The following is a 27,810-nucleotide window of genomic DNA, read 5'->3' as shown; positions in this document are numbered from 1 at the left end:
TTGAAAAGGTGAATCATTTCGCGAATCAATTGATTCAGTTGATTCAGAAGCTTCGCTTCTCCGCACTCTCGCACTACTACAGAATAGACGTTTTTATTTTTATTAACTGTTACCATTATTTTTATTATTATTTTAATATTAATTTATTTATTGTGTGAGTTGTCACTAACATAAATAAAGCATTAAAACGCAGTTCAATTTGCAGGGTGTCCATTAGATGGCGCTGAATTTCCGCGCGTTTCTTCTTCTTCTTCTCCTGCTTCCTGCGCGTGGTATAAACTTCCGTCTGGTTGTTCATTCTGTAACGCGGAGCGGCGGTTCGGCTCGTTTCGGAGGTTCTGCTGGACCGAGTTCGGCCGGTTTCGGTTCGGCGAGTGTCGCGATGTCGGCGCTTCATCCCGGTGACCCGCAGCTGGTGTCGATGATCGTTAATCACCTGAAGACGGAGGGTCTGTTCGATCAGTTCCGCAGAGACTGTCTGGCGGACGTGGATACAAAGGCAAAACACACACACATTTACCTCACAACAACACCAGAGTACCACGCTTTTACCGTGACTGTAACACGGTAATAACACGGTGTTCTCTGAAGTAACGAGTGCTGTGGTGTTTCCTAATAATACGGCACATAACTATATCATGTATTTGTTTATGTTTTAGTGTGTATGAGAGTGTCTTCATAAACCGTTGTTTTTTAAATTCGCGCTCATTTTTAAGCTAACTGTCAGTTTAGCAGCTCACAGGTTTGTGTTAATGGGTTGAGTTGTCTTAGTTAATAGCTTGTTACTGTGACCATAGTGTTTAGTTTTGCTGCTCGAAATGTAAATCAATGAGATCTTTATAAATTACAGCTGACACTGATATAAAATAATGTTAAGTCACTCTATGTCTCCAAAGATGTGTCTCTATACAGTATAATACAATGCAATCCGATGATGATTGAGAGATGAATAAATAAACGTTCCTCATAAGATGTGAGATGTTTTGGAGGCTTGTGAAGATCATTCCTCCACTGAGGAACAGTGAAAGTAAAACTACTGGAAACAAACGTTCCTCAGAAGATCCTGATGATCCTAAAAAATGACTGATGGAGAATCAAGTCAAGCCGAGCTGCTTCAGTGCAGCAAGTGTTCAATTGGAAATATGACTACAGTTATTCTGACATTTACTTGATAAAAATCAGTCAAGATTTGACAGCAGAAACGCACGTGAAGCAGCAGCTGAAGGTGGACGTTTGTACAATTACACCAAAAGAGCTTTTACTTGATAAAATTCTAAACTATCAGTCAGACGACAGAAGACATGCAGTAGATTAAGTGAATCACATTTAACAGTAAAGTTTTCACCATTTAGAGGCCTTAGAAATTCACATATCAAATATGATACAATAACTTTATAGGGTTAATTTTGTTGTTTTCTGTCTCTCAGCCGGCGTATCTGCACTTACGACAGCGAGTCGACAACTTTGTGTCCAACCATCTGGCCAACCACACATGGAGCCCACAGCTGAACAAGAACCAGCTGAGAAACAGCATCAGGCAGCTGGTCCTACAGTACGTCAATCTGTCTGTCTGTCTGTCTGTCTGTATTTCTGTCCGTCCATCTATCCATCTGTCTGTCTGTTTATCTGTCTGTTGTCTGTTTATCTGTCTGTTGTCTGTCTATCTGTCCTTCTATCTGTCCGTCTGTCTGTCCAGCCATCTGCCTGTCTGTCTTTCTCTCTGTCTGTCTGTCTATCTATGTCTGTCTGTCCCTCCATCCGTCTGCCTGTGTGTCTGTTTGTCTCTCTGTCTATTTATCTGTCTGTCCGTCCATCTGTCTCTCCATCTGCCTGTCTGTCTGTAGTCCGTCTGTCTGTCCATTTGTCTGTCTTTCTATCTGTCCATCCATTTGTCAGTCTTTCTCCCTGTCTGTCTGTCCCTCCGTCCGTCTGCCTGTCTGTCTGTTTGTCTCTGTCTATTTATCTATCTGTCTGTCCGTCCACCTGTCTCTCCATCTGCCTGTCTGTCTGTAGTCCATCTGTCTGTTCATTTGTCTATCTTTCTATCTGTCCGTCCATTTGTCAGTCTTTCTCCCTGTCTGTCTGTAGTCCGTCCGTCTGCCTGTCTGTCTGTTTGTCTCTCTGTCTATTTATCTATCTGTCTGTCCGTCTGTCTGTCTGTCTGTCCGTCTGTCTGTCCGTCTATCTGTCTCTCCATCTGTCCCTCCATCTGTCTCTCCATCTGCCTGTCTGTCTGTAGTCCGTCTGTCTGTCCATTTGTCTATCTTTCTATCTGTCCGTCCATTTGTCAGTCTTTCTCCCTGTCTGTCTGTCCCTCCGTCCGTCTGCCTGTCTGTCTGTTTGTCTCTCTGTCTATTTATCTATCTGTCTGTCCGTCTGTCCCTCCATCTGTCTCTCCATCTGCCAGTCTGTCTGTAGTCCGTCTGTCCGTCCATTTGTCAGTCTTTCTCCCTGTCTGTCTGTCTGTCCGTCCATCTGTCTGTCTGCCCTCCTGTCAATTTTTTATCGTTCTCTCTGTCTCTCTGTCCGTCTGTCTTTCTTATCCATCATCCTGTCTGTCTGTGTGGATCAGGTCCGGTATGCTGGAGCAGGGAGTGGACAGGATCGTGGCTCAGGTTGTTGATCCAAAGGTCCATCACACATTTCGGCCGCAGGTGGAGCGCGTCGTCCGCAAGTTTCTGTCTCCAAACGGCCACGTGGAGGAGGATGAACTTCCTCCTGTAGCTCCGCCCCCTCCTGTGGAAAACCAGGAAGCTGAACTGCTGACTCCAGACAACGGAAGTGATGCAGGTGAGCATCCCACATGAGAATCTACAGTCTTCTCGTTAAAAATAATCTGGAATATAAGTCACGTTTTCTGATGTTTTCTTTTGACAGCTCCAGCTGGGAGCTTCAGCGCTGATGTTCAGATCCCAGAGACCAGCGGCGCTGAACACGAGCACAGAGAGGAGGAGATGGACATCAGCCTCACAGAGGAGGAGCAGCACATTGTGGAGATGAAAGAGGAGCTAGAGGAGGAGCAGCCTGGGAAGGAGGAAGAGGAGGAGAAGAACACAGAGATGGAAGTGGAAACAGAGGAGGTGAAAGATGAGGGAGACACAGAGAACAGCAGTAAATCATCAGGGAAAATTAAAGAGGAGAACCGCGACACTGACTCGCAGAAACCCTCCAGCGTCAAACAGAAGACCAGAGAACGACTGAGAGAAGGTACAAAAACAAACTTGTCAGAGATCTGCCTCAGATGAATCCTTAATGCCATTTAGTGTTTATTAATCGTTTCTGCAATTCGCAAAGATTAGGTTTTATAGGGATGCACTGAAATTCATTTTTAACCTAAAAAAAATGGTGTCATTGGCGTGTTTGTGTTATTAGAGTACTCATTGGAGGAATCTGATCTGGAGGGTCTTAGCGACATCACCGTGAGTTCGGTCCACACCAGCGATCTGTCCTCGTTTGAGGGAGACAGCGATGAGGACGAGGCGCCATCTGAGTCCACTGAGGAGGGAGAGATCAGCTCTGAGGGTGAGATGTGCATCACATGATCGGTCAGTGTGTGTGTGTTACTGCAGCTCTCAAACACGTGTGTGTGTAGATGAGGGAGGGCGGAAGACGCCGACCGAAGACGACTCTGAGGGTGGCAAGGAGAAGAAGCCCCGTGGCGTGAGACAGGGATACGTACACAAACCCTTCCTGTACTCGCGCTACTACAGCGACTCTGATGACGAGGTGACAGTGGAGCAGCGACGACGCTCAGTGGTAAGAACAAATCCATGATCTTCGTCACGCTAGAAACTTTAATGATGGGCCTCATTCATTAAATGCCAGCAGATTTATGTAGATCATCTATAAAGCTGTTCTGATGTCAATTAAAGCAAAAAGCCCCAAGAAGCCATGGTTCACAGTCATTTATTTTAGTAATTTAGCGTTGTTAGCGCGACACAAAGCGGAGTGCCTAAAACCCCCTTAGCTGTAATAAATTCATTGTAAACCGCAGATTCACGGGGCTGATCGCTTTTATAAAATGGTTATTCCATATCCGTAGTAAGGTTTCACAAAATAAAACAGGGCAAATAAAGTGTAATGACATTAATAAAGAGTATTCTTCCACCAAACAGTGTAGTTCCTTTGAAACAGTTGTGACTGCAACAGAGTTCTTGCCAAGCAACACACAAAGTAAACAAAGGTGTGTGTTTGTAGAGTAACAGCTTTGAATGACTTAACTAATCAGAATCAAGGACCGAAACTATCCGTTTTATAAATTCATTTCTAAAGCACTGTAAAAACCACAGTGTCCCAAAATGCTGTACAATAAAAATATAAAATAAAAATTCAGTAAAATATAATAATAGAAAAATTGTCGTAAGAAAATGAAACAAAAAGTAATATATTAAAAATGAATGCTTTTGTGGTGCACACATATGAATTTTAGAACTTTTAATTTTAAATTTTTTTGGTAATTGATAATTAAATACTAAACCATTTAGTTAAATGTGATAGTTTTTCTATACAAATATTTAAATTGCAAGCAAAGCAGGCTTATAATATGCTTCTAATGATAAAATTATGTTTCTACTTCAATTTATTTTTTGAAATATAAACATTGAATGGTGGTTGTTATAAACATATTATAGATGATTCTTGAGATTTAAGAATCAATGTTGATTCATGAAAACAAAGACTGAAATAAAACGATTTAATATCAGTGTTTTCAACCCAGCCCTAAAAATTGCTTTAATTATTGTCATGATGCACAATTTTTGTCTGGTCTTTGTTGTTGTAATCCTTAGGCCAAAGACAAAGAAGAGCGTCTGTTGAAGCGGCAGCAGAACCGTGAGCGAATGGAGGAGAAACGCAGACTGAGAGCAGCTCAGAACGAAGAGCAGGGTACCTGCACTCGACTGTGTGTGTGTGTGTGTGTGTGTGTGTGTTTTAACGATCTGATCTCTGACGTAATTTCCTCCTCACAGATCGCAAAAAACAGGCGACTCTTTCTGCAGTTCAGAGACCTCGTGCCAAAGAGGCTCGAAAAGAGAAGAAGGTCCTGGAGAAGAAAGTGGCTCTGAGCAGACAGAGAAAGAGAGACAGGTTTGTGGGGCAAACTTTGGCAAATCCAGTAACTAGTTCCCTAAAGGCAGCCAATCAGATTTTTTTAGAAAGCTCCATATGAGGCATAAACAGACCAGATGGAAAGTCAGTTCTCATTGATTCTTTCATTTCAGAAAAGAGGACGACAGGAAGAAAAGTGATACTGAAGGCGATTCAGTCAACAAAGACGTAAGTGTCTCTCATTCACCAGCTCTCTTTCTCTCTGTCTGTCTCTCTGTAGTGAACGCTTCTATCCGTTTGTCTGCAGGTGAAGCCCGCAGGTCTAAAGTCAGTGCGACGACCGTCTGAGCTGGAGGAGCAGCGTAAGAAGAAGTCGGACAGCGAGGAGAAAGTCCCTGACAAAAACCGCGTTCACTCCTTCATCCTGGACCTGGAGCTTGGAACAGAGGAGCGCCGGAAAACCGTTCGGAAAGACTCGCTTTCCAAAGAAAAGGAGCGCAAGGACAAAGAGAAGGAGAAAGAGCGTGCCGCCCCTGACGAACGACTCAAGCACAAACTCAAGACGGAGAGCAGGAAGAGCGGAGATGTCACCACCGACGAGAAAGACGGAGGGACTGCGAAAGCAGCAGCTGACGAGAAGAAGGTGTCAAAGGTCAAGCCAGACAGGAAGAGTTCTGTGTCTTCCCGAGAAAGCAAGACAAGTGTGTCTGAAGCTGCGGAGAAAGGAAAGACGGCTGTGAACGAGAAGGAGAAACAGAAGGTGAGCGCCAAGGGCGACTCGAAGCTGCTCCGGCGTTTGGACTCCACCGGCTCTTCAGAGGAGAGGTCAGAGGTCGAGACGGGTTCAGAGATCAGCCGGAAGAAAGACAAGCACCCTAAAGAAGTTCCCAAGAGGTTAAAGAGTCACTCAGAGGCTAAACCGGGAGAGAAGCCTAAGGTGCGGACGGAGAGGAAGGATTCGTCCACAGACAAGAACCACCCGCAGAAATCCGGCTCGGAAACCGAGAGCGACGTCCGAAAGGCAGAGACAGGGCCAAAGGTCAAATCCCTAACAGAGAAACACAAGTCTAAATCCCAGAATCCCAAATCGGACAAAAAACAAGAAGCCAAGACTAAACCAGGAACTGCAGAACAGAAAAAAGAAGACAAGAAAACCTCAGAGGAGAAGACAAAGGACGCAAAGGTTGCGAAGAAAATGACTGAGAAGAAGGTGCAGAAAGACACCGAACAGAAGTCAGAAGAGAAGGAGAGTTCCAGCGCTGGAGAACCAGAACATGAAGTGCCGACTGCACCGGAACCCGTCGCCATCTCCAGCACCACACCTCTACCGGACGACCCTTACGGCGCCCTGAGCGACGTCACTCCTGAATCCGATGATGAGGAGGTGGAGCTCAAAGAGCCACGGCCACTGTCAGCAGAAGCCGACGCCCTCTTGAGCCTGATGGACGTCCGCACCTCCGCCCCAGACCTCGCTGCGCAGCAAGAAACGGAAGCCGATATGAAGATGAAGGAAGCGGCTCTTACGCTACTCTCCATGGATCCAGATATGGCACGCTCCTCTGACCTCATGGCCGCAGATTCTCAGGTTTCAGCGAAGACGCTCCCTACAGGTACTGAGGACAAAGGAAGTGTGTTGGAATACTCTGAAACTGAGTCCGCTGTAATCGCTGCATCTGCCACAGCAGAGCCTATGGAGACAGAGGCACTCGGGTTACAGGAAGTGACATCAGCGGTAAGCACATGACATCATAGCTTTTACAGTCTCAGATTGAAATACTACACAAAGCAGTCACCTTGCTGGTTCGAAATCCTGTCCGACTTGTGGTGGCGTCTTGCTGGTGTGCGCTAAAATACTCTCATGACATCCTGTTCATTGCAGTTTTTAGACATAGGCAGTGCAGCTGCTGTAATTCAAGTTGCTTTTAATCTGCTTCTTAATCAAGTGTTTTCTGTAATGTGTTGATATTTTTCTTTTAGGCTGGTGATGAGCAGACACATGAGAGAGACACGCAGACCCTTGCTGAATGTACACACACCACTGCAGACGCAGCCGAATTTACAGCAACGACCACTGCAGACGCAGATGAGCCCATAGAGACTCTGACTGTAGACACAGTTGCCCCCACGCAGACCCTTACGGTAAATGCAGGCGAGTTTACACCGATGACTCCTGCAGACGCAGCTGAGACCACACCGACCCCTAATGCAGACGCAAATGAGCCCATAGAGACTCCGACTGCAGATACAGTTGCCCCCACCCAGACCCTCACTGCAGACGCAGCTGAATTTACACCAATGACCACTGCAGACACAGCTGTGACTGCGCAGACCCTCATTTTGGATGCAGCTGAACTTACAGCGAAGACCCCTGCTGACGCAGATGAGCCCATAGAGACTCTGACTGCAGACACAGCTGCCCCCACGCAGACCCTCATTGCAGACGCAGCTAAAATTACACCGACAACCACTGCAGATGCAGCTGAATCTGTGCCGACAGTCCCTGAAGATGTAGCTGAGCCTATGGAGATCCTAACTGCAGATGCAGTCGAGTCCAAGCAGACTCTCGCTGTAGATACTACAGAGTCAACGCAGACACTAACTACTGATTCTACAGAATCTGCGCAGGCTCTCACTGCAGACGCTGATGACTCTACGCAGACCCCCACTACAGAGTCCATGCAGATCCATAATTCAGACGTTGACAAGTCCACAAAGACCCTCACAACCCAGACCTTCACAGCTGAATCTAAGGTCAGCACAGATGCAGCTGAGCTGATGGACATGGCGGAGTCTATGCAAATGCAGGCTGCAGACGCAACCGAGTCTGTGCAGACTGACATTACAGACACTGCTGAGACAGTGCAGACCCTCACTGCAGACATGGATGAGTCACCTGCTCAGACCCTCACTGAGGATGCAGCTGAATCAATCCCGGCTGTCACTGCAGATGCAGCTGAGTCTGCACAGACCCTCACAGATAGGGAAGAGCCTGTGCAGACCCTCACGGAAAAAACAGCAGAACCTGCACCAACAGTCACTGCAGACGCAGCTGAGACTGCAGACACAAAAGTGACAGATACTGATGAGCCTGCGCAGACCCTTACAGCAGACACGAAAGAGGCCGATTCAAATGAGCCTGCGCAGACACTCACCACAGAAACAGAGGAGACTGTGCAGACCCTCACTGCAGAAACAAAAGAGACAGATACAGATGAGTCTGCGCAGACACTCAGAATAGATGCAGCTGAGCCTGTGCAGACTGTCATGGATAACACAGCAGAACCCATGCTGAAAGTCACTGCAGACGCAGCTGAGCCTGCACAGACCCTAATGGAAAACACAGTAGAACCTGTGCCAACAGTCACTGCAGACACCCCTGAGTCTGCGCAGACCCTCACCACAGACACAGAGGAGACCTTCACTGCAGAAACAAAAGAGACACATACAAATCAGTCTGCACAGACACTCGGCTCAGAGGCAGCTGAGCCTGCACAGACCGTTATGGAAAACACAGCAGAACCTGTGCCAGCAATCACTACAGACACAGCTGAGTCTGCGCAGACACTCAGTCCACAGATGGACTCTACAGACACAGGTTAGTGATGATAAAGAGTGTATGTGTTTCTGATGGGGAGCGTGTGATTGTGTGGAGCACGTCTGAGTGTAACTTGTGTGTCTGATACAGGTGCTGCTTCTGTCACAGAGGAGCAGGAACAGAAGTCATCTGACGCCTCTGAAACGGTAACAAATCAGAATGGTTTCATCAGCAGATTTTGAACAGAAATCATTTGCATATCACTAATGACGTTCTCTGATCAGGTGGAGCAGAATGAGAGCGTCACACGGAGAGGACGATCAGCCGCTCAGAGGACAGGTGTGTACACTAACACAGTAGATTATGCCTTCAATGAATGTAAACGGTTGCTAAAGAATTGGGATGTGTGTCAGTATATTGGATCCGTGCATTAGGTCTTAAAGTGACAGCAGCCTAATAAACCTGCTGCTGTCTGTGTCTGAACAACAAAAGACAGAGAGAAAATCACTCACTGCTTTGGACTGAGTTTTGTTTGTAGTTTTAACAAAGATTAACTGTTTTAATTTAAACAGCGACATTTGCAGCACATTACTGACTCTGGTTGTCATGTTTTCTGAATGAACAATCTGTGGATTCTGAAATTAAACACTGTTTTTCTGATTGCAGCAAATCAAACCAGAACCGATACCGAAAAAGAGCAAACAGCTACTAAAGAGGTGAGTTCTCTTCTCTCTTCTCTCTCTCTGTCAGTCTGATATAGAAGCCCATTTCCGGCATGTAAGAAAAAAATGATGCTGTGGTAAGTCACGACTGTAAAAGTCATAATGAGATGAAATTTTGAAAAATTGACTCTAAAAAGTGTAATTATAACATACCAAGTCATAATCATGAAATAAAAAATTGATTGAAATTGAAATTATGAAATAAGTCATAATTATGAGATAAAAAGCTAAAATTGACACATTGTTGTGATTATGACTTTAAAAGTCAGAATTATGACTTTAGGTTAAATTTGAGTTAAATTATACATACTAAGTCATGACAAGTCAAAAATAGGACATAAAAAGTCATAACTGAGATAAAATGTTGAAGTTAGACACATTAAAAATCAAAATTATGATTATATTTTTGACCTTTAACTCATTTCAGTTTGTGCCAGTTTCAACTTTTGTCATATTTTCATAGTCAGTTCTTCCACTGAAGTGTGTGATGTGTTTGACAGTGTGAGGAAGAAGAAGAGGAGCGGTCGAGCAGGACTCCACGCAGAGGAAGATCCTCCAAAGCATCTGATGCTCCACAGAGAGAAACACGTGAGTCTCAGTTACACCTGCGCTAAGCCGTTCTCAACCCCCCCACCACACACACCTGATCACGTGACCGTGTTTCTCTTCTTTCCCATAAGGCTCTGCTTCACAGCCAAAAGAGGCGGAGTCAGCTGTAGAGGAGGAGCCAAAAGAGGTGCATTTGATTGTGTGTTTGGCTGATTCTTCAGTTAAGGCAAAACGTGAATTAAAGAAAAATGCCTAATAATTCTAATCACTTTCAAAGATTGATTATTATAGCTTTAAACTTGTATTTTCTCTTCGTCCTAATTTTTAGGAGTTGAAATGTAGGAGAGTTTGTTAGTCACCCAGACTATTGAACTTACACTTTAAGTGTTTTAAAAATGAGGGAGATTCTGCTTTTCCTAAGATCATAAAACAGATCATAGTTCATGTGTCATTTATGCATAACAAAGAATCGCTGTCCAGTACTGATGTTGTCATCATCATCATCATCATCACGCCAGACATTTACAGAGTATTTACAAATGTTTTTATTGGTATATGATGGAAATACTATCAGATCCAGAGTTGCTTTAGTATTTGACCATCACATTTCATATTGAATTGCAGTAGAAGGTTCATGAAGACCATGATGAGATGTTCATTCCAGGATGAGTCATAGTTTGTGATGGGACTGAAGTGTTTGTGTTGTTTTCAGCAGGGACGCAGGAGTCGCCGCTCCGCAGCTCAGACCAGAGACACTCCACCAGGTGACTGTCTGAATCACACACACACACACACACAAAAACACAAACACACTTGTCTGTCTGTAGATCATCAGTTCATCTGTCTCTCTCTCTCTTTCTGTAGTGAAACCTGCACTGAAAAGGAAGAGATCAGATGATCTTCCTGCTTCTGCTCCAGTAAGTCAGTGAGTGTGTGTGTGTGTGTGTGTGTGTGTGTGTGTGTGTGTGTGTGTGTGTGTGTGTGAACATCTTTATAATGAGTGTTTCTGCAGGACTCAACAGCAGAGATGAAAGAAGAACCGGAACAATCTGCCAAACAGAGAAAAGATGAAGGTCAGTAGTTTTTATCCATTGTCTGTTCATTGTGTGTTTTGCTGTGTAAAACAGCAGCGTGATCATTCTGCTAAATGAAAGTTGTATAGAATGATTGAATGCTCATTTGAATTTGTCTGTATTTGTCCTCAGCGAGTCCGACTGAAGATCAGGATGCGACCAAAGCGAGTGATGAAGAGGAGGAGAGGAAGGATGAGGAAGATGTGACTGTGAGCAAACAAACAATCCAGACACACTAATTCTCTCAGAGAACTGACATATGATTAAATGACTGACGTGTGTGTGTGTGTGTGTGTGTTCAGGAGGACCAGCAGCGAAAACCGGCCCGTCGCGGACGACCCTCCAAAACGTCCTCTGCCACAGATGACTCAGGTGTGTAGACCCAATTTACAGCCTGTTGTGAAAAAGTAGTGTTGTAAGAGTAATATTGTATTGTCTAAAATATTATTTGGAAAATATATATTTTTTTCTTACACATTTTACTTTGAAAGGTATTTTTTTATTGACTCATTTATTTATTTTTCATTTTAATTCTACTTTATATATATATATATATATATATATATATATATATATATATTTTTTTTTTTATATATATATATATATATATATACATTTTATTTTAATATCTGTTTTAAGCATTTTTTTTCGCCATACTGTATTTACTCATTTCATCTATTTTATTTTAATCTAATGCTTTTATATCTACTTTCTGATTATTTTTTCTTACTCATAGTGCTGTTGTAGTTCTGTTTATTTTCTCATTAAAATTTACAATTTTTTACTTTTATATATGTGTATTCATTTTAATTTAATGTTTTGATTGCATTGTTTTCTTGCTCATAGTACTAAAATAGTACTGTATTCATTTACCTATTTACTCATTCATGTGAAGCAAATTATTAATTATTTCTCATTTATTTGTTTGTTTATTTGTATCTTGTTTATTTAATTAATTTTTAAGTTTTACACTTTCTGTAAACATTTCCATTGAACCCCAGTTTGGAAACCGCTGCTCTAGAGGATTTTCAGTCTGTTCCTCTGGTTCACAGATACAGGAGCATCAGAGAAAAGAGACGGAGAAAAGGAGGAGGATGAAGAAGAGACCAAAAGCAGAGCGACGACCCGCGCCGCGTCCCGTCTGGAGGCAGAGAAGTACGACAGACGTCCGTCACGCCGACGCTCACGGCTCAGTGAATCAGGCCTCATTACTGTTGTTTGTCTTTCAGGAATAAACCCAGCAAACCGTCCACTCGAGCGCTCACGAAACTCAGCGGGAAAGAGGAAAACTCCCCAAACACACGGTCTGTCTGTACATCTGAGAAATATTATTTGCATCATTGAAAATCAATACTAGTTTACTGCACACTATCTGATATGTAGAGCCTCATTATCGCACTGTATTTTAAATGTTTTTCTTTCTTACTAGTTATAGTGCTGTTATAGTACTGTATTTAATTATGTATTTTTTCTTATGCACACAAACAAGAAAAAAATATACAATTAAATAACAGTACATTTTTCTTTTTCTTTTATTGTAGTACTGCTATGGTACTGTATTATTTATTTATCTGTCAATCTAATTTTTTTTTGAGCTGTGTTCAGCTATCAGCAGTTTTGTAAGTCTGATCAATAATGAATCAAGAAAAAAGTGTTCAAAATCACGTACTGTTCATTCGTCACACTGAAAATGGTGGAAATGGAAACAGTAGTAGTTCATGAACATTCATGCAGTGTGTCTGTGTGTCTCTGTGTCTCAGATCGGCGAGGGGACGCAAGCGTGACTCGAGTCCTGCGCTTCCTCGCACACGTGGAGGACAGAAATCTGACGATCCGCCTTCAAAAAGAGCCAAACGATGATGAGCCTCAGTTTTATGTCATCAAGTTCATCGTTAGTAGAAGGTCAGAGAGTGTTGGGAAATGAATCTGATTCAGCAGCAGAGAATCAACACGATTCAGACGGATGATGAAGAGCTGCTGTGTGTAGAAATAACACATTCAATTCATCAACGCCAGTGTTGACTGTGAGAAAATGCAGGTGGTACACCACTCGTGTGTGTGTGTGCGCGCGTTTGTGTGTGTGTGTGTGTGTGTGTGTGAGTCTCAGAGATGCTCATTCTGTGAATGTCAGTATTTTTCCATTTTATATTTTTACCTTTTTATTATAAACCCCAATATTGCTCTGATCCAGTCTGTGTTTTTATATTTTGTTTTGTGCGAGTTTTTTATTGTATGGTTCAGTTATTACCTCCAGTGTTATAATAGCTATAAATCACCAGAATATGAAAGTCTTCAAGGTTTTTGGCATTTAGTTGAGCTGTTCTGGGTGCCAAAGATAGTTTGGTTTACCAGGGGAACTTTAACAGACTGAGCCTGATAATACAGACCGATTTAACCGTTTAAGAGTGTGTGTGTGTGTGTGTGTGTGAGAGAGAATGAGAAAGGCTTTCAGAGAAGGGCTTTTATTTCTGCGGTTCGGCTAAGAATAGATTATTCCGTCGCTCATTTATTATTGGACGTTTTAATCGAGTGCAGCAGGAAGCAGCTGTGTGTGTTTTAACAGAGACGTTCTCATTTGTTCCAGTAGGAGGCTGAATATGATCTCTTTAGATGTTCCATTCAGTTATTTCCTTCATTTGCAGCTCATTTTTAAACTCGGCACTAACTAGTATTATCGTTCTGCCAGCTCTCCCTCATACACCAAACCATGGTCCACAGAACTGGTCGAAATATGGCCAAAAAAACAAAGAAAGAAAACATTTGGGGTTGGTGAAGCACAATGACAAGATTGTTTTCTAAAAAAAAATATATCAAAATGTGTTGAGTTTTTGCTTAAAACAAGAACAAATATCTATCAGTAGCGTTAGAAAAATAAACTTGTTTTCCCTTTGAATTAAGTTGATTTATTCTGACTCCACTGGAAGATACTTGTTCTTGTTTTAAGCATAAACTCACTTCATTTTGATACATATGAGACCTTAAGTCATTTTGCCTCTCAAGCAGATTTAGAAAAATGCATGAAAAAAAAATCATTTTTGCAGTGCATTGCTGTTTTTCTTTATTTTTTTTAAAAGAGTGTACTAAATACATACATGAATAAAGAAAGAATAATTAAATTATAAATAAACTACAATAACACTAACTAGAAAGCTAATTATAATGTATTTAAAATTGTTAAATAAAATTGTATTTATTCATGACTTTTATTTAACCAAGGAAGCCTCTCTGAGACTAAAGGATTATTTTTTTTTTTCTTTAATAGGATTGTTTTGGCCAAGATTGAAAGGAAACCTGCTTTAAACATCAAAAATGTGTGCACTGTGAGAATTCATTCTTCAGTTGTCTAATCAAAAAACGTGCAAAAAAAAAAAAAAAAACGTGTATAGGGAAGTGCTTTACTGACATGGTATAATTACCCAAAATAGCACAAGTGAGCAAAAGCAGCAGCATTTGAACAAGAAACAACAGTGATGTGCATAGAAAACAAAGACATATAACAAATAAATACACTCTGTCTTAATGTATGAGCCACTATTTGTTGTGGTGCTCTAATGCAGTCTGTTAATTGTTTGAATGGTTCAGGTTGTGTGTGTTGACAGGACACTGTTGCTGCATATTGAGTGTTTTCTCTCGGTTTCTGTGGAATTACACTCCAGCAGCTGGTTTCAGGTGGCTGGATATTTCTGTCTCGGTCGTTCCCAGGTTGCATTGGAAGCACAGTGTGTGTCTGCGGCTTGTTCTCTGCCTTCATTAGTCTGTGGGCCGCTGTGGTCGGGAGTTTGCCATACACTCTCCGTTTCACAACATTCCCATCTGAGTCGAGTTTGAGTGGGGTTTGTGCATTAATGGATTTGTTTTCTCTTTCTGAGGCGAACATTTGCTTGGACTGAGTGTTTGAATGACGCGCTGAACTGCTGCTGCAGGTTATAACAATTTGTGCATTCAAGACGTGTTGGAAAGATGGTGTTTATGAGTTAAGTGCACATGAACGTTAACACAAAGTCATACACTACCAGTCAAATGTTTTTAAACAGTAAGATTCGTAAGGTTTTTTTTTGTTTTTTGTTTTTTAACAGAAGTCTTCTCTGCTCACCAAGCATGCATTTATTTGATCCAAAATAAAACAGTACATTTTTCAGTTATTTTTGCTATTTAAAAAAACTATTTCTATTTAAATACATTTTACAATGTAATTTATTCCTGTGATTTCAAAGCTGAAGTTTGAGCATCATTACTCCAGTCACATGATCCTTCAGAAATCATTCAAATATTCTGATTTGCTGCTCAAAAAACATTGTTAAAAAAAGCTGAGTAGAATTTTTTCAGATTCTTTTTTTCAAGTTGAGAAGAAAACATTTTTCTGCAATAGAAATCTTTTGTAACTTTATAAGTGTCATTATCATCACTTTTGATCAATTTAAAGCATCCTTGCAAAATAAAAGTATTCATTTTTAAAATAAATTATTACTCACTCCAAGCTTTTGAATGGTATAGTGATGTTACGAAAGCTATATTTCAGATAAATGCTGATCTTTGGATTTTTCATGAAACATGTAGGCCTACTCAATTGTTTTAAATATTGATAATAATTAATAATAATAAATGTTTCTTGAGCAGCAAATCAACATATTAGAATGATTTCAGACGGATTGACTGGAGTAATGAAGTTGAAAATGTAGGTTTGATCACAGAAATAAATTACATTTTAAAATATATTCAAATAGAAAACAGTAATTTTAAATAGTGAAATTATTTCAAAATTGTACTGACTGTTTTTACTGTACTTTCGATCATGCGTGCTTGATGAGTAGAAGAGACTTTAAAATATATATATATATAAAATCTTAAAAAAACATTAAAAGTCTTACTGTTAAAAAACTTTGGACTGGTAGTGTAATTAGAAATGCGCAATTTTCTTTAAAATCCAGTGTTTCAGAGTTCTGCTCGTGTCGGTGAGAAAACATGGTGGACGCACTTCACGCAGCGTCTGTGTTCAATTCTATTGTATACAATTTTAACAAATTTAATACAGACGCTGCACGCAATGCGTCCATTTACAATGAAGTACATAGTGGAGTAGTATTGCTCAACACAACGACTCAATTTGCAGTACCTTCATAAACTGATTAAAAACATAAAGCAAAAATACACCTTGTGCGCAGTTTTATTATTTTGTGTTGAATTGTATGCACAACAATCATATTGTCGGCGAAACTCATTTGTCTACTGGTTGTCAGTAGTGTAGCAATGCGTCATGCACAATTCACTTTCAAAACTTTTTTTTTTTTTACTGTTGGTCTATTTCCCATGACAAACTGAACCCAATGCGAAATCTGCGCGCGCGAATGTTTCGTTCTCAAGCGAACGCGTCTACAGATCCCTGCTGAAATGACTGGATTTCGCCTGCTGCACCTCACGCAGTTCGGAGATGAACGTTTCGCCGTTTTTGTTGTTTTGCACATGAAAGCAGGTGCGTATTTACTCCTGAAGCAGTCAGGGTTTCCTGATGCGGGTCTGAACTTCTGCTTCCTGCAGGTTTGTCTTTCTGAATGAGGGCTTTTTCCGTTTCCATGGTAACAAACATCTCGCATCCCGTGTTTCTGGTCGTCGGTCTGCTCGAGTTCCGTGAGGAGCCGCTGTCAGAAGCAATGAGGGAGCGAGTCGAACGCATCTGGACTAGATGGGGCTTTAAATCGCCGCACATGAGTTTCATTTGGCAGGAGAAAAACAGAAGGGCTTTCATACTGGCATGAAGGCGGTGTGTTTTAAAGGAGATGCTGTCATCCGTGTCACGCCATTCTTTTTCCTGTAGAGTCCTGCATTAGTGCCGCCGCTGCTGCTTTTTCATCAGGAACTTCTGCCCGGAGCTTTTCTCACACACAACGTCCGTCAGATGCTGTTAAAACTCATCTGACAGTCATATCGCACACATATCTCTAGCTGTGTAAATCACTTTAATTATAATGACTACAGACCAACACATTCATTATTACTTTATTTATGAATCATTTTCCCAGTGAGGTCATTATTATGTCAGATTTTGCAGACACGTTTGTTCCCAGACTGTCGCTAATAAACATTTCTGACTCTCCACACACGCGCCTCCGTAGCGTTTCCTGCGTTGGGAATGAACTGCTGTTTTGAAGTTTATTGCGTCTGACGCCTTCATTATCCTCCGCATGCACGCGCAATTTATGCTTGGCAAAGGTTTACCAAACACGTGCACGCTCACGCTGATCCATCTATCGCGAGCATCTGCAGTCACGCGCAGAGACATTTTTTGTGTCACTTTTCAGACAGATCGCAGTGCGCGCGAGTGAGGCGCGTGGCCGCTAGATGGAGAGAGAGACGCGCGCGCTGGAGTTCAGTTGTCTTACTGATATTTGCTAAGAATGTAAAAACATTTCTAAACATGTTTACCGGACTAACACTTTTAAGAACCTTGTGGAAGGAAAATACTATTTCCACAAGATTTAAATTTGTGTGCAGAATGTAACGATGTTCTTTATTCTCATCCGCTTCTAAACTGATAGTTTAACTGGTGAAAGTTAAACTATTAAGTGTAACTTATATTCCGTATATCATAGTAAAATATGATATGATCGGATTAGCCATATATTAAAGGTCATTTTGTCATTTGCGTTAATCAAATGAAGCCGCAGAATCTGTATTTTCTCTTATGATGCTTTGGTAAAAACATGACAGTAATAATTCTGGTTTTGATAAAACCGATAGAAAATTACTTTGTGAGGAAAGAAGAGAGATTGATAAACATTGTTTTACTTTCTATTAATGTATGAATCGAATTTATACTCGAACTTCACGATAAAATGCAGCATTACGCTCACAGTCCGACAACATGATTTATTAGTCGAATTCATTTAAAACTGAATGAAAGTTTTTTTGTAGGCTATTACATGTCACAATTTCCCATCAACGCTCAATAAATCGGATTGGTTTATTAAATACGTTAACTTACGCTATTAATTTACTGAAATAACTTAGCAGTCATATAATAAATTAGGAGTTGTTTAGTTAAGTTTTAATTTTGTTGTAAAAGTTCACAATACCGTATATATTATCCTAAACAAGAAAGAATTTCTGAGCCAGGATATCACATTAAGAAACACTGCACATTTTAGAATTATTATGATACTTCCTTATTTGTGCTGTTGGTACGTTTGAGGAAAGTCTGCCGAAATCAGATGCATCAAAAATAAGAATTAAGAGAAAAGTCAAAAAAGAAAGATTTTTGGTTGTTTGTTTATTGCTATCCGTTTTTAATTTTATTTTTGTTTTTTACTGTTGTTAGTATTATAACTAATGGTGTTGCTGTTAAATGGAAAATTAAGACCGAGTCTTACGCATATTCCTAGATAATTCCTATTTTTCTTGTATCGTTTTTAGGCCTCACTCATTCTGAATGACAAAAACGCACTCAATAATGACGCGGACAAGAGTCGAAATTAGTTTAACGAAAGATTTTTTTTATCTCTTTTTTTAATTCAGTGACTATATTTATTGAACGAAATCTGTTACAACTAATATGCGGGGTTATTAATTAAATTTAAAACGACTAATCAAAAGATAAAAAATAATTCTCCATATTTTAAATGACACAAAGCCACAAACACGACTGGAGCTCCAGACAAGAGCGTTTAGTCGTGATAAATGAATTTATAAAAATGGAGCAGTGGCGGCTCGTTAATCTGAAAGAAGTGGCTACTTACAGGTGTGAATCCGCTTGATCCGACGGCGAGTGACCTGAGAATAAAATCACACATCAGTACTAGATTTATGTGATGTACCTGAGCACTCAATATTATAGAGGTGCCATTATTTTTGCTCCTTAAAAACGTTCAGTAAAACGATGCGTGAGTCTGTGGCAGAGATTGAGTTTTCGGTAATTACGTTAAATCCATCGTGCTTTTTTGCGTCTGTTCGAGTTGCAGGCCTACTGTTTCATCAGCTCGTATTTAGTCGTCACTGTCACTTCAAAGGGTCACTGATATCTTCTCAGTGAGGGCAGCATCTCTGCTCGGGTGTGTAAGGGTTAACGGGTTAGGCGTTCTGGGTGTTCTGACGTGCTGCTGTAAATATGTGCAAGCTCCACACGGCCAATCAGAAGTTGGAACAGCTGTCTGGCTGGCCAATGGGAGTGTGTCGAGGGGTCAGTGTCAGCCGCAGGTGAAGTGGATAGTAGTGCTGTGTGTTCACTCACACTCGCGCTCTGGCGACGTGGATGCTCATCCACAAAAACTCCCTTCACGCGGGCCGCGATGCGACCGAGCTGCCGCCACGGGGCTCAATCTCCATTTGATCCGGATCTGGGGCGCCTAACCCCGTCGCTTTGTAACCAACAGTGACTTTTCCTGCTTAAAATGGCTGTGCGCAGCAACTCTCTGATGCCGTTTTCCATTCAAGCCATTCTGAACCGAAAAGAGGAGTCGCGACATTTGAACGATCTGGATGTTTGTTTCTCAAAAAGCGCGTGTTGGAAAATCTTCGATGAGATGGATGCGCCGGACAGGAGCGATGAGAGAGAGCACAAGAACTACGATTCGGACTCCGGGCTGAGCGAGGACAACGACGGTAAAGCGCAAATCGACGCAAAGCCCGAAAAAGACGCAGATTTAGCGGACGAAACGGACCAGGAATCCACGGCGGCGGAGCACTGCAAAGGCCTGAGCGACTGTGTGTCCGGTGAGTAAACAACTGCATTTGGCTCGTAAAAAGTTCTGTTTGACATTGTGAATACGTGAGCTCCAGATGTGGGGGATAATTCAGCGAACCTTCCAAGAATGCCTTCTGTTCCAGTACTGAGCTTGAACAAAAGCTATCCAAGAAATAATATGTAGTGCCAAGGTACCGTATCCAAACAGTTTTTCTACGTGCAGTAGCCATTTTTGTTTATCGCACAAGTACCATGGTAATACCTTGTTATTGTAGTATGTATTTTGGGGACAATGATACAAAAAGCCAATGCATTCAAAAACGTCCTCAGAGAAACTTAAGCGTGCAGCGTCACTACACCATGTCCAAAAAACAAAACATGGCAGTGCGATGCGCGTAGTGGGGTTTTTGTTTTGTTAGTTATACTAAATAGCGCTTGCGTTCAGCGCCAGTAAAGCGTCTCGGCTTTTTTTCCAGACTGTAACGCTGGCGAGGAGAAGAGCAGCGACCAGCCCAAGCAGCGGAAGAAGCGTTCCCGCGCCGCGTTCTCTCACGCGCAGGTGTTCGAGCTCGAGCGGCGCTTCAATCATCAGCGCTATCTGTCGGGACCGGAACGCGCGGACCTCGCGGCCTCCCTCAAACTCACCGAGACGCAGGTCAAGATCTGGTTCCAGAACCGACGGTACAAAACCAAGCGACGCCAGATGGCCGCCGATCTGCTGGCCTCGGCCCCGGCGGCGAAGAAAGTGGCCGTGAAAGTGCTGGTCCGGGACGACCGGAGGCAGTACAGCCCCGGAGAACTGCTGCGACCGCCGCTGCTCTCACTGCAGCCGTCCTATTACTACCCGTACACGTACTGCCTGCCCGCCTGGAGCCTGTCCTCCTCCTGCACGGGGAACCAGTGACACCGGGACTTACACCTATTTATTCTACTAAAGACAGTCGTTTACTGAACACACCGACCGACCGACCGAGGAGCCAAAACCGGGAGATTTATTCACAGAACTGCCTCCGTGTTCGGCCTGAAACGGCCTTTGTTTTTCGTCCGAGGACTGATATCGGTTTTGCTCCCATTAGGATTTCACTTCAGAATGTACGGAAAATGTGTTGGTTTTTTAGCAAAATATTCTCTCTTCTGGTTGGAAAAGCACTTGATGTCGTTACTGCGCGTTTCTCGCTATCGGTAACGGTAAGACTGGCACTTTCCCCCACAGTTCCGAGTATTAAAATCAGAGGAAAATATTGAAGGTTTGTTGGACTCATAACATAAAGTGAGCAGTGAAATCTCAACGTTTACTCGACATGTATGTTTTCATATTAGTGTAACGTGTTTTGTTTAATGAAAAAGAAATCAAACATTAAAACGTATGAAGCATAATTTCACTCGTGGTCCTCGCATTTAATGACATGTCATTTCTCTGAGTATCTACAGTAAATGCATGAAATTAATGACCCGTGACACGAGCCCTTTGGACTCACTCGATTTTATTAGACACAAAACAGCAAAAAAGACTCACCAAAAATCGTTCAGTCCACAGTTAGTTCTGTGCTAAATCGCTGGTTTCATTTTGGTTCCTCTGAGAGGAAAACCGCCCTACTGTTCTTCAGCGATCGAGTGTTTTCATGTATTTAAGTTGTTTAAGGCAAACTGCCGCTGAATTGTGCTTTAAAGCTGGATACATATTTAAGCCTCGTTGGCATTTATTACAGACAGAAGAAGAAACTATTGCAATTACTCAAATTGGTAACAGCAATAAAGCCATTGTGATTATAAACAGTGCAAACAAACTATAATCAAACCATTACCGTTCTGTTTAATAATAATGATAATCACGATGATGATTATAATAATAATAATAAATGCATCGGGTTTATGATTTAATGTTATTTTCAAACGCTTGTATTTATGCGCGCGACTGTGCGCCCCGAACAAGGCCTCGCGAGTCTCTCGGCTCATTACATAATTCCCTTGGCTATAATTACAGAGCTAATTCAATTAAATGTGTCTGTATATAAATGTATGAATTATATTCCAATAAAAAATATTATATATATAGCATAGCTTGCATTTCGCTTGGTTTATGGGTTATTCTGACATGGCGAATTATTTTCGAAATTGTGTTATTAGTAAAATAACCGTTGTTATGCTCTGTAGACAAGAAGTACTTGAAGCGTTTGTTTAATAATAAATCAGACAGATAGAAGATCCTTCAAATGCTGTAAAACAGATGATGGGCTCCGCGGTGTTTATTGCATTCAAGCTAAACTTGAAAACACAAGCAGCTCTTGGACTCCATCAGTCTTATAATTGCAGCAGTGATTCTCGGACCGAATACGCGTTCAGAGCAGGTGGGATGATCAGGGTCAGCAGTGAGTGTTTCAGGACTGTCTCTGTCTCCTCTGTTAAACTCCCATGTGAATCATATGAACAGGATGAAGATGAACTTTCAGCTGCGGGTCAGGATCCGTTCTGATGGCTCGAGGACGGCTTCCGGTATGTATGTGTGTTCCTGTGAGGAGCTGAAATGCACGTTCACACCTGTGCTTTCTGTGGTATTTTGTGTGCGTGTGTAAAATAGGCTACTTTTGTGTGACGGGATTGTGAAAGGGAACATCAGATTTACCGGAGCCACTGATATTGTGTTTTTGTTTTTTTTAGCCATTTAGTCTTTGGACTCAAATTGTTTGGAGAAATACCAAAAACATAAAATTAGGCGAACTAATTATAAACCCTTACTGTATACGCCAAACCTCAGCAAAGTCAATTTTTACTACAAATAGTTTGTCAACAGGCTACAGTTTTTTAAATGCATGCAGTTTGAACTGAAATCACTCAAGAAATAAATAAGGCCACACGAGGCCTGTATGAGCGCGTTATTATCGCAAACCGAATATTCATCACGATTCATTCTGTTTGTTTGGTTGTCCGTTTTCAGGTGGAAAGTTCTTGGATTTTAATGACACTTACAATGAATGCTTGAAAATTAGAGTAATATTTGACATTAATCCCGACATGAATGGTTTTGAATTAACTGATGCCAGCGAGAGGTTATTATGAGGCCTGTCAAGAAAAAAAGTTGAAAAGCACAATTCCATTCTTAACATGAGCATTTTCTTAAAGCGTGTCTCTGTTTTGGGTTAACATGGGCCGGTGCATTGGAAGACTTTGGATTGATGGTCGATATTTTGAAGCGATTTCTCAACGAGCGCGTGCATGTGCCAGGAGTGATGAGTCCAAAGACGAGCACGAGCCTTTGCATTCTTCAGCATAAATGCAGCGAGTCCGACGGTTCAACTTTCCGGGAAAATGTGTGTAATGACCAAGAAAAAAGAGAGAAAAAGAGAGAGCAGGGCCTTAAGCTTTAGTCTCGAGCACAAACGGGCTCGCCCGAGCTGATCTGGAAATCATTCGCAGATGGAGCTTCATTTTGCCACTCCAAACGCTATTGGCATTGAAATGATCACACACACGCACCACATAAAACTCCAGTGATTCTTCAGCTCAGAAAAGATCCTTCTTGTCTTTGGAGATTAATGTTTCGTGACAAGCTTTTTTAATGTCGATGTATTTGTTTGCAAACAACCAGTACACCGAACTGGAAAAGAAAATGTTTTTTCTTTCTTTCTGTGACGTCATGATGTCAAAGCCTTAATGATTGGAGTTGAAACTTTAATTCTGAGGAGGGCAAAGAGTTTTGACGTTTTTGTCGTCGTGTAATGAATCGCTGTGTTGTGTGACATGATGTATGCTCAGTGTTTCCCGCGTGTCATTTGTCATCTTCTAGTCCGCTAGTCTGTATTTTGACAGGATTTGCAACTTCAACGCAGCCTCGCAATTTCCCAGTGCATAAGTACTTTTTTACTATCCCGTGAATGCCTGTATATTTTTGGTCGAATTTTGGATGTCAAGGACAATTTCTTTATACACGCTAATAGAGCGCGCCTGTCACACATAATGGCGCGTAATCGGGGCAATCATTTTCCCGCGCACAGACATGAGCCAGTTGTTGTTCTAGATCATGTTTCGCGTTTAATGAAAGAAAATTGGCATTTCAGACACTTCGCTCTTGCTGCTCAGAACCGTCCACCTGCAGGACGTTCGTTTATCTCCTAATTGAATTATATTTTCTCTTCTTTAAGTCCGCACATGTGCTTTTGCTCCGCGGGTCTTTCTTGGTGAATCTCTCCGTACCTGCTCGACTCTCTCGGCACCGGATCATCGCTAATCCAGCAGATAAAGTGGCCGTGAAAGAGTCGCTGGACGTGTGATGTGAAGCAGATGTTTCGCGCGTGGAAATGCTTAACAGGTGCGCGCGCGTGTTTAACCTCGCGCCTCCAGTAGTTAACGTGTCACAGCATCACGTCTAATTATCATGTCTAATTATCACGTCCAATTACACTCCAGCTTGACTTGTGGGATGTTTCTGCCATAAATGGAGTCTTTAAGAGCGGCCCGAGAACAGAACGGAAAGATGGTTTTTGAATTTTCCTTTCTTTTAAATAAAAACTAAAATTCAGATCAGATGAGTAGAAGTCACTTTACAACAATTTATTATTATTATCATTAGTAATTAGTGTCTAAGATTTCATGTCATGCAAATACAATAATTTAAAACAATACACTAGCCTTTTGTTGTTGTTGTTGTTGTCTTAAATTTAATGCAATTCAAATTATGCCTCCTTGTTGTTATTATTAGGCCTATTATTATTATTTTAGTCTAAGCATTCGTGTAATGTCAAACATGCCAAATAATACATGTAAATAACACACATGGCTAATAATAATAATAATAATAATAATTCATAATTTTTATAGTCTGCGTAACGATTTTTCTCTGTTTTGGTCTCTCTCTCCGCGTTTCTAGATTTGTGGTATTAATTCTAAGGAGTATAATTATAAATAAAAATAAAAAAAATATTAAAGCTCAGCTGCATAAATAAAAATGAAAGCAATAGATCACTGTAAGCGTTTCTGCATCTTTTTGCGCTTAATCTGAATTTTAGTTTATGTATGTTTGAACTAAAATTTCTCGTGTCTTGTGTGTTAACATTTACGCATCCAGGCCTATTTATCCGTTCATGAAACTGTTCTGTTCTTATGTTTAGTGTAAACGTATTATAATTATTATTACTAAATGTAAAATATAAAAACCTTTTATTGCAATTCATTACCTGCGTTTACCACGACAGGCCTACATAAATGTACACTATTCACCATTTGAGGCCTAACACGGGACGCGCAAAGTCGCCAATATTTGTTTTTTTTTTTCTTTAATACAGCGTACATTTGCAATAATTAAAATCCATAGCTAATTCATAGTTTTGTGTCTGTTGTCTCAGATAACCTCTGAGTATTTATTGAGTAAATTGGAATAGTGACCCGAGCCTCTGGGTCTTTCACATTCGCGCTGTTTCGAATCTGTGAGGAAAGTTCCATGGAGTCCCGTGGAAAGCCATTCGTGATCTCACAGTCTCTCTAGTGTGTGTCTGATGATTTATTTCAGCCTAGAGATCCCCGGAGCTCCATTAGGTCAAAGCTCTCCACGACTTTATGAAAACTCTCCGAAAACCCAGGAATTCCTCTTTGAGCGGATCTATTTTTGCTGTTCTGCTGTTTGTTTTTCTTGTCCTGATTGCGCACAGCAAATCTGAAATGTCGCGTTTGAAATGTTCTCAGATGATGTCGTGATGTGTTGATGAATTAAAGCTTGAGAAACGAGACTCTGGAGTGAAATGAAATGTAGAGCTCGAGACTGTGGAGGGTCTGACACGCGCTTCCACAGTCCAATGATTTATGAAAGTAAAGCGGAGTGTGTTTTTGTCTGTGATATTAGAGCTCACATCACTGCCGTACAGACAAATCCACACTCGAATAATAGGTGAAATAGAAACTCACAACGTGATATTTGATCTCTGGGGTGGAGAAATCTATGAAAAGATGATTCTCAAACTAGGCTTGAAAACATTAGGCTCAAACTAATGTGTGCAATTCGCACTTTAGTTTTATTTGTACTTTAACGAACTGATTATTATTATTCTTATTATAGCTTACATCAGAAATTACAGTAATAGATTAAATTTTACTTGCTCATCACAGGTAAATCAGATCTGTACTCTATGAAGTAAATCAGTTTCAGGTGTGACATCAGTCTGTTACAGCGAGTTATTAGTGAGTCGAGTGTGTTCACATCACATTTCCAGCTGATATCTGTTGATGAGGTTTCTGAAAGAGGGGTTTTGTGTGTGTGTGTGTGTGTGTGTGTGTTTCCCTCACCATATGACACCAGACACACCCAGCATAGTGTTTTACTGAGGCCAAGATCATACAATACAGATGCAAGGTTTTAGTCTCTTTCCTTCTTCCTTACTTTCTCTAAGTTATTCCATGGTTTTACACTGTAGACTAACCTAAACACTCACCCTAACAGAAAACCTTCTGCATTTTTACAATAAAAAACAAAACATTTTTTACACTAAGTATAAAGTGTAAAGGTACATTTACCTTTAATAATAATAAGCAACAAAATAATAATAACAACAACAGCAATGTTTGGACATCATGGTAATGCTTTCAACAAGAATCTACCATCATTCACAGTTCATTAGAATTAGTTTAATTAAATTTTTTTTATAAAGAAGTTTATAATAACTTTTTGCTTTTGTGAATGAAAAGCCCCAACAGAAGTAATATTCTGTCTGATAATCAAATGCAGTGTTATCAGGAACATTCACAAATATTTGTTATAGTTTTTACTAATCTATTGCTTGAAAGAATCAATATATCAAATCACACATTCATCTGCATCTGACTTTTCTTACAATTTTACAAATTCTACATTTTATGTCTTTCACCATTTGAATATTTTATAATAAAATTAATTAAACATTTTATATTTATATTTATATTTGGCATGACAATTGGAGTTCAAAATGCCAAAAGACTTTGTGGTTAAAGAATGTTTTAGAAAAGATGAAAGAGTATGAAATCCACAGAGAGAATCTGTCCAGTCAATGAGTGGTTTCAGTCAGTGTGGATGTTACATGTTCACTGTCATTCTTTTCATTGCGAAGGCAATTTCAGATGTGGTATTTTGGACGGATTCTCTCTTTGCTGTGCAGATCTTTCTCTCTTTCTCTATCCAGGCTTGGTTTCCAAGATCACGGTCACTCCGTCTGATTTGGAGCGGATTAGTCTCTCATTAATTTGGTTAATTGGTTAAGGTAATTTAGTGGTTCTGTACAGAGCCAAATGACACTGAAGTTTTTATTGTTTCATCAAGAGATTTTTGTGACTTTCTTTACACTTGATTAAAAAATCAAGGTATTTTTTGGCATCAGTGGTTTCATGAAGAACATCCACAGAACATTTCCATTGCACAGAAAGTTATTTTCATAGTAGAAAAAGGTTATTTTCAAGAACTGCTGAATGAGCCGGTTCTTCTATTGTATTGCAATAAAAGCACCCATTTGGGACTTTATTTTTAAGAGTGTAGTGACGCTTTTCACAGTTTTGGAGTTTTTTAGGCTGCGGTTGGCTTTCAGATATATGTTACATATTTAGACGTTTCAATGTTTTTTCTTCTGTATTTCTTGTTGAAAGCCTGTTTTAATTGTTTGGTTGTTCTAAACTATTTAATATAAATATAATATAATTCTCTCTCTCTCTAGACTTGTGCCTTTACTCTCCAAATTAGAGAAATGGTGTGGAATTTTAGGGGAGGTGTTTTCACCAATGCTTTTTTATCTATGGGCCTAAATACAGCAAAAACAGAAAGACAATTCATGTTTTGCTGAATTTTTTGTTCAGACAGGCAAAAATGGCAATTTGGCTTTCACGTAAAGGAAAAATGAATAACATGAAGTCCAATGATGTAATGACAGTTTTGAAAGGTTTAATAACATCAAGGTTAAAGGTAGAATATGTTTTTTATAATGTAACCAAAGAAACTTTTAATTGCATTTGGGGTGTAAATCAGTGTATATGTGCAACAGACACTAGTGGATGTTTGGAAATTAATGTATAATTCTGTTTTATGTCTTTTACATATATTTTATTTTTTATATGTAAGTAAAAAAAAAGAAGATTTTGAATGAAGGAAAAAATGTACAAATAAAGTGTGTTAAAGTCAAGTCTCTCTCTCTCTCTCTCTCGCTCGCTCGCTCTCCATGGCAACAGGGAAGCGTCATGAAGGACGAGTCCATTCCGGTGGCG

At 40.7% G+C, this 27,810-nt stretch overlaps 2 protein-coding genes across 3 annotated transcripts; both read left to right on the top strand.

Annotated features, from left to right (window-relative positions):
- Positions 1-278: 278 nt before the first annotated feature.
- bod1l1 (biorientation of chromosomes in cell division 1-like 1) lies at positions 279-13,112 on the top strand. Of its 2 annotated transcripts, none has more exons than XM_051128389.1 (24): positions 279-499; positions 1,428-1,552; positions 2,573-2,790; positions 2,878-3,207; positions 3,373-3,522; positions 3,593-3,756; positions 4,788-4,884; positions 4,968-5,085; positions 5,220-5,274; positions 5,354-6,778; positions 7,024-8,641; positions 8,732-8,787; positions 8,866-8,920; positions 9,248-9,297; positions 9,804-9,891; positions 9,984-10,039; positions 10,568-10,616; positions 10,717-10,769; positions 10,865-10,925; positions 11,058-11,134; positions 11,228-11,297; positions 11,978-12,080; positions 12,155-12,229; positions 12,686-13,112. In XM_051128389.1, exons 1-24 carry the CDS (start codon positions 383-385, stop codon positions 12,783-12,785), a joined length of 5,310 nt encoding a protein of 1,769 aa, XP_050984346.1. In that variant the 5' UTR covers positions 279-382; the 3' UTR covers positions 12,786-13,112. The 2 variants fall into 2 exon arrangements, with proteins under 2 accessions (XP_050984346.1, XP_050984345.1); XM_051128388.1 differs by having other exon boundaries at positions 10,565-10,616.
- A 3,139-nt stretch (positions 13,113-16,251) lies between these two features.
- nkx3-2 (NK3 homeobox 2) lies at positions 16,252-27,688 on the top strand. The gene is made up of 2 exons (XM_051128440.1): positions 16,252-19,628; positions 20,076-27,688. The coding sequence occupies exons 1-2, from the start codon at positions 19,307-19,309 to the stop codon at positions 20,501-20,503; spliced, it is 750 nt and encodes a 249-aa protein (XP_050984397.1). The 5' UTR covers positions 16,252-19,306; the 3' UTR covers positions 20,504-27,688.
- Positions 27,689-27,810: the final 122 nt, after the last annotated feature.

This window comes from Labeo rohita, chromosome 14, assembly GCF_022985175.1.
Source record: "Labeo rohita strain BAU-BD-2019 chromosome 14, IGBB_LRoh.1.0, whole genome shotgun sequence".
Classification (NCBI taxonomy): Eukaryota; Metazoa; Chordata; class Actinopteri; order Cypriniformes; family Cyprinidae; genus Labeo; species Labeo rohita.
The sequence above is the reverse complement of the archived record's forward strand: the minus strand, read 5'-3'. Positions and strand labels throughout refer to the sequence as shown.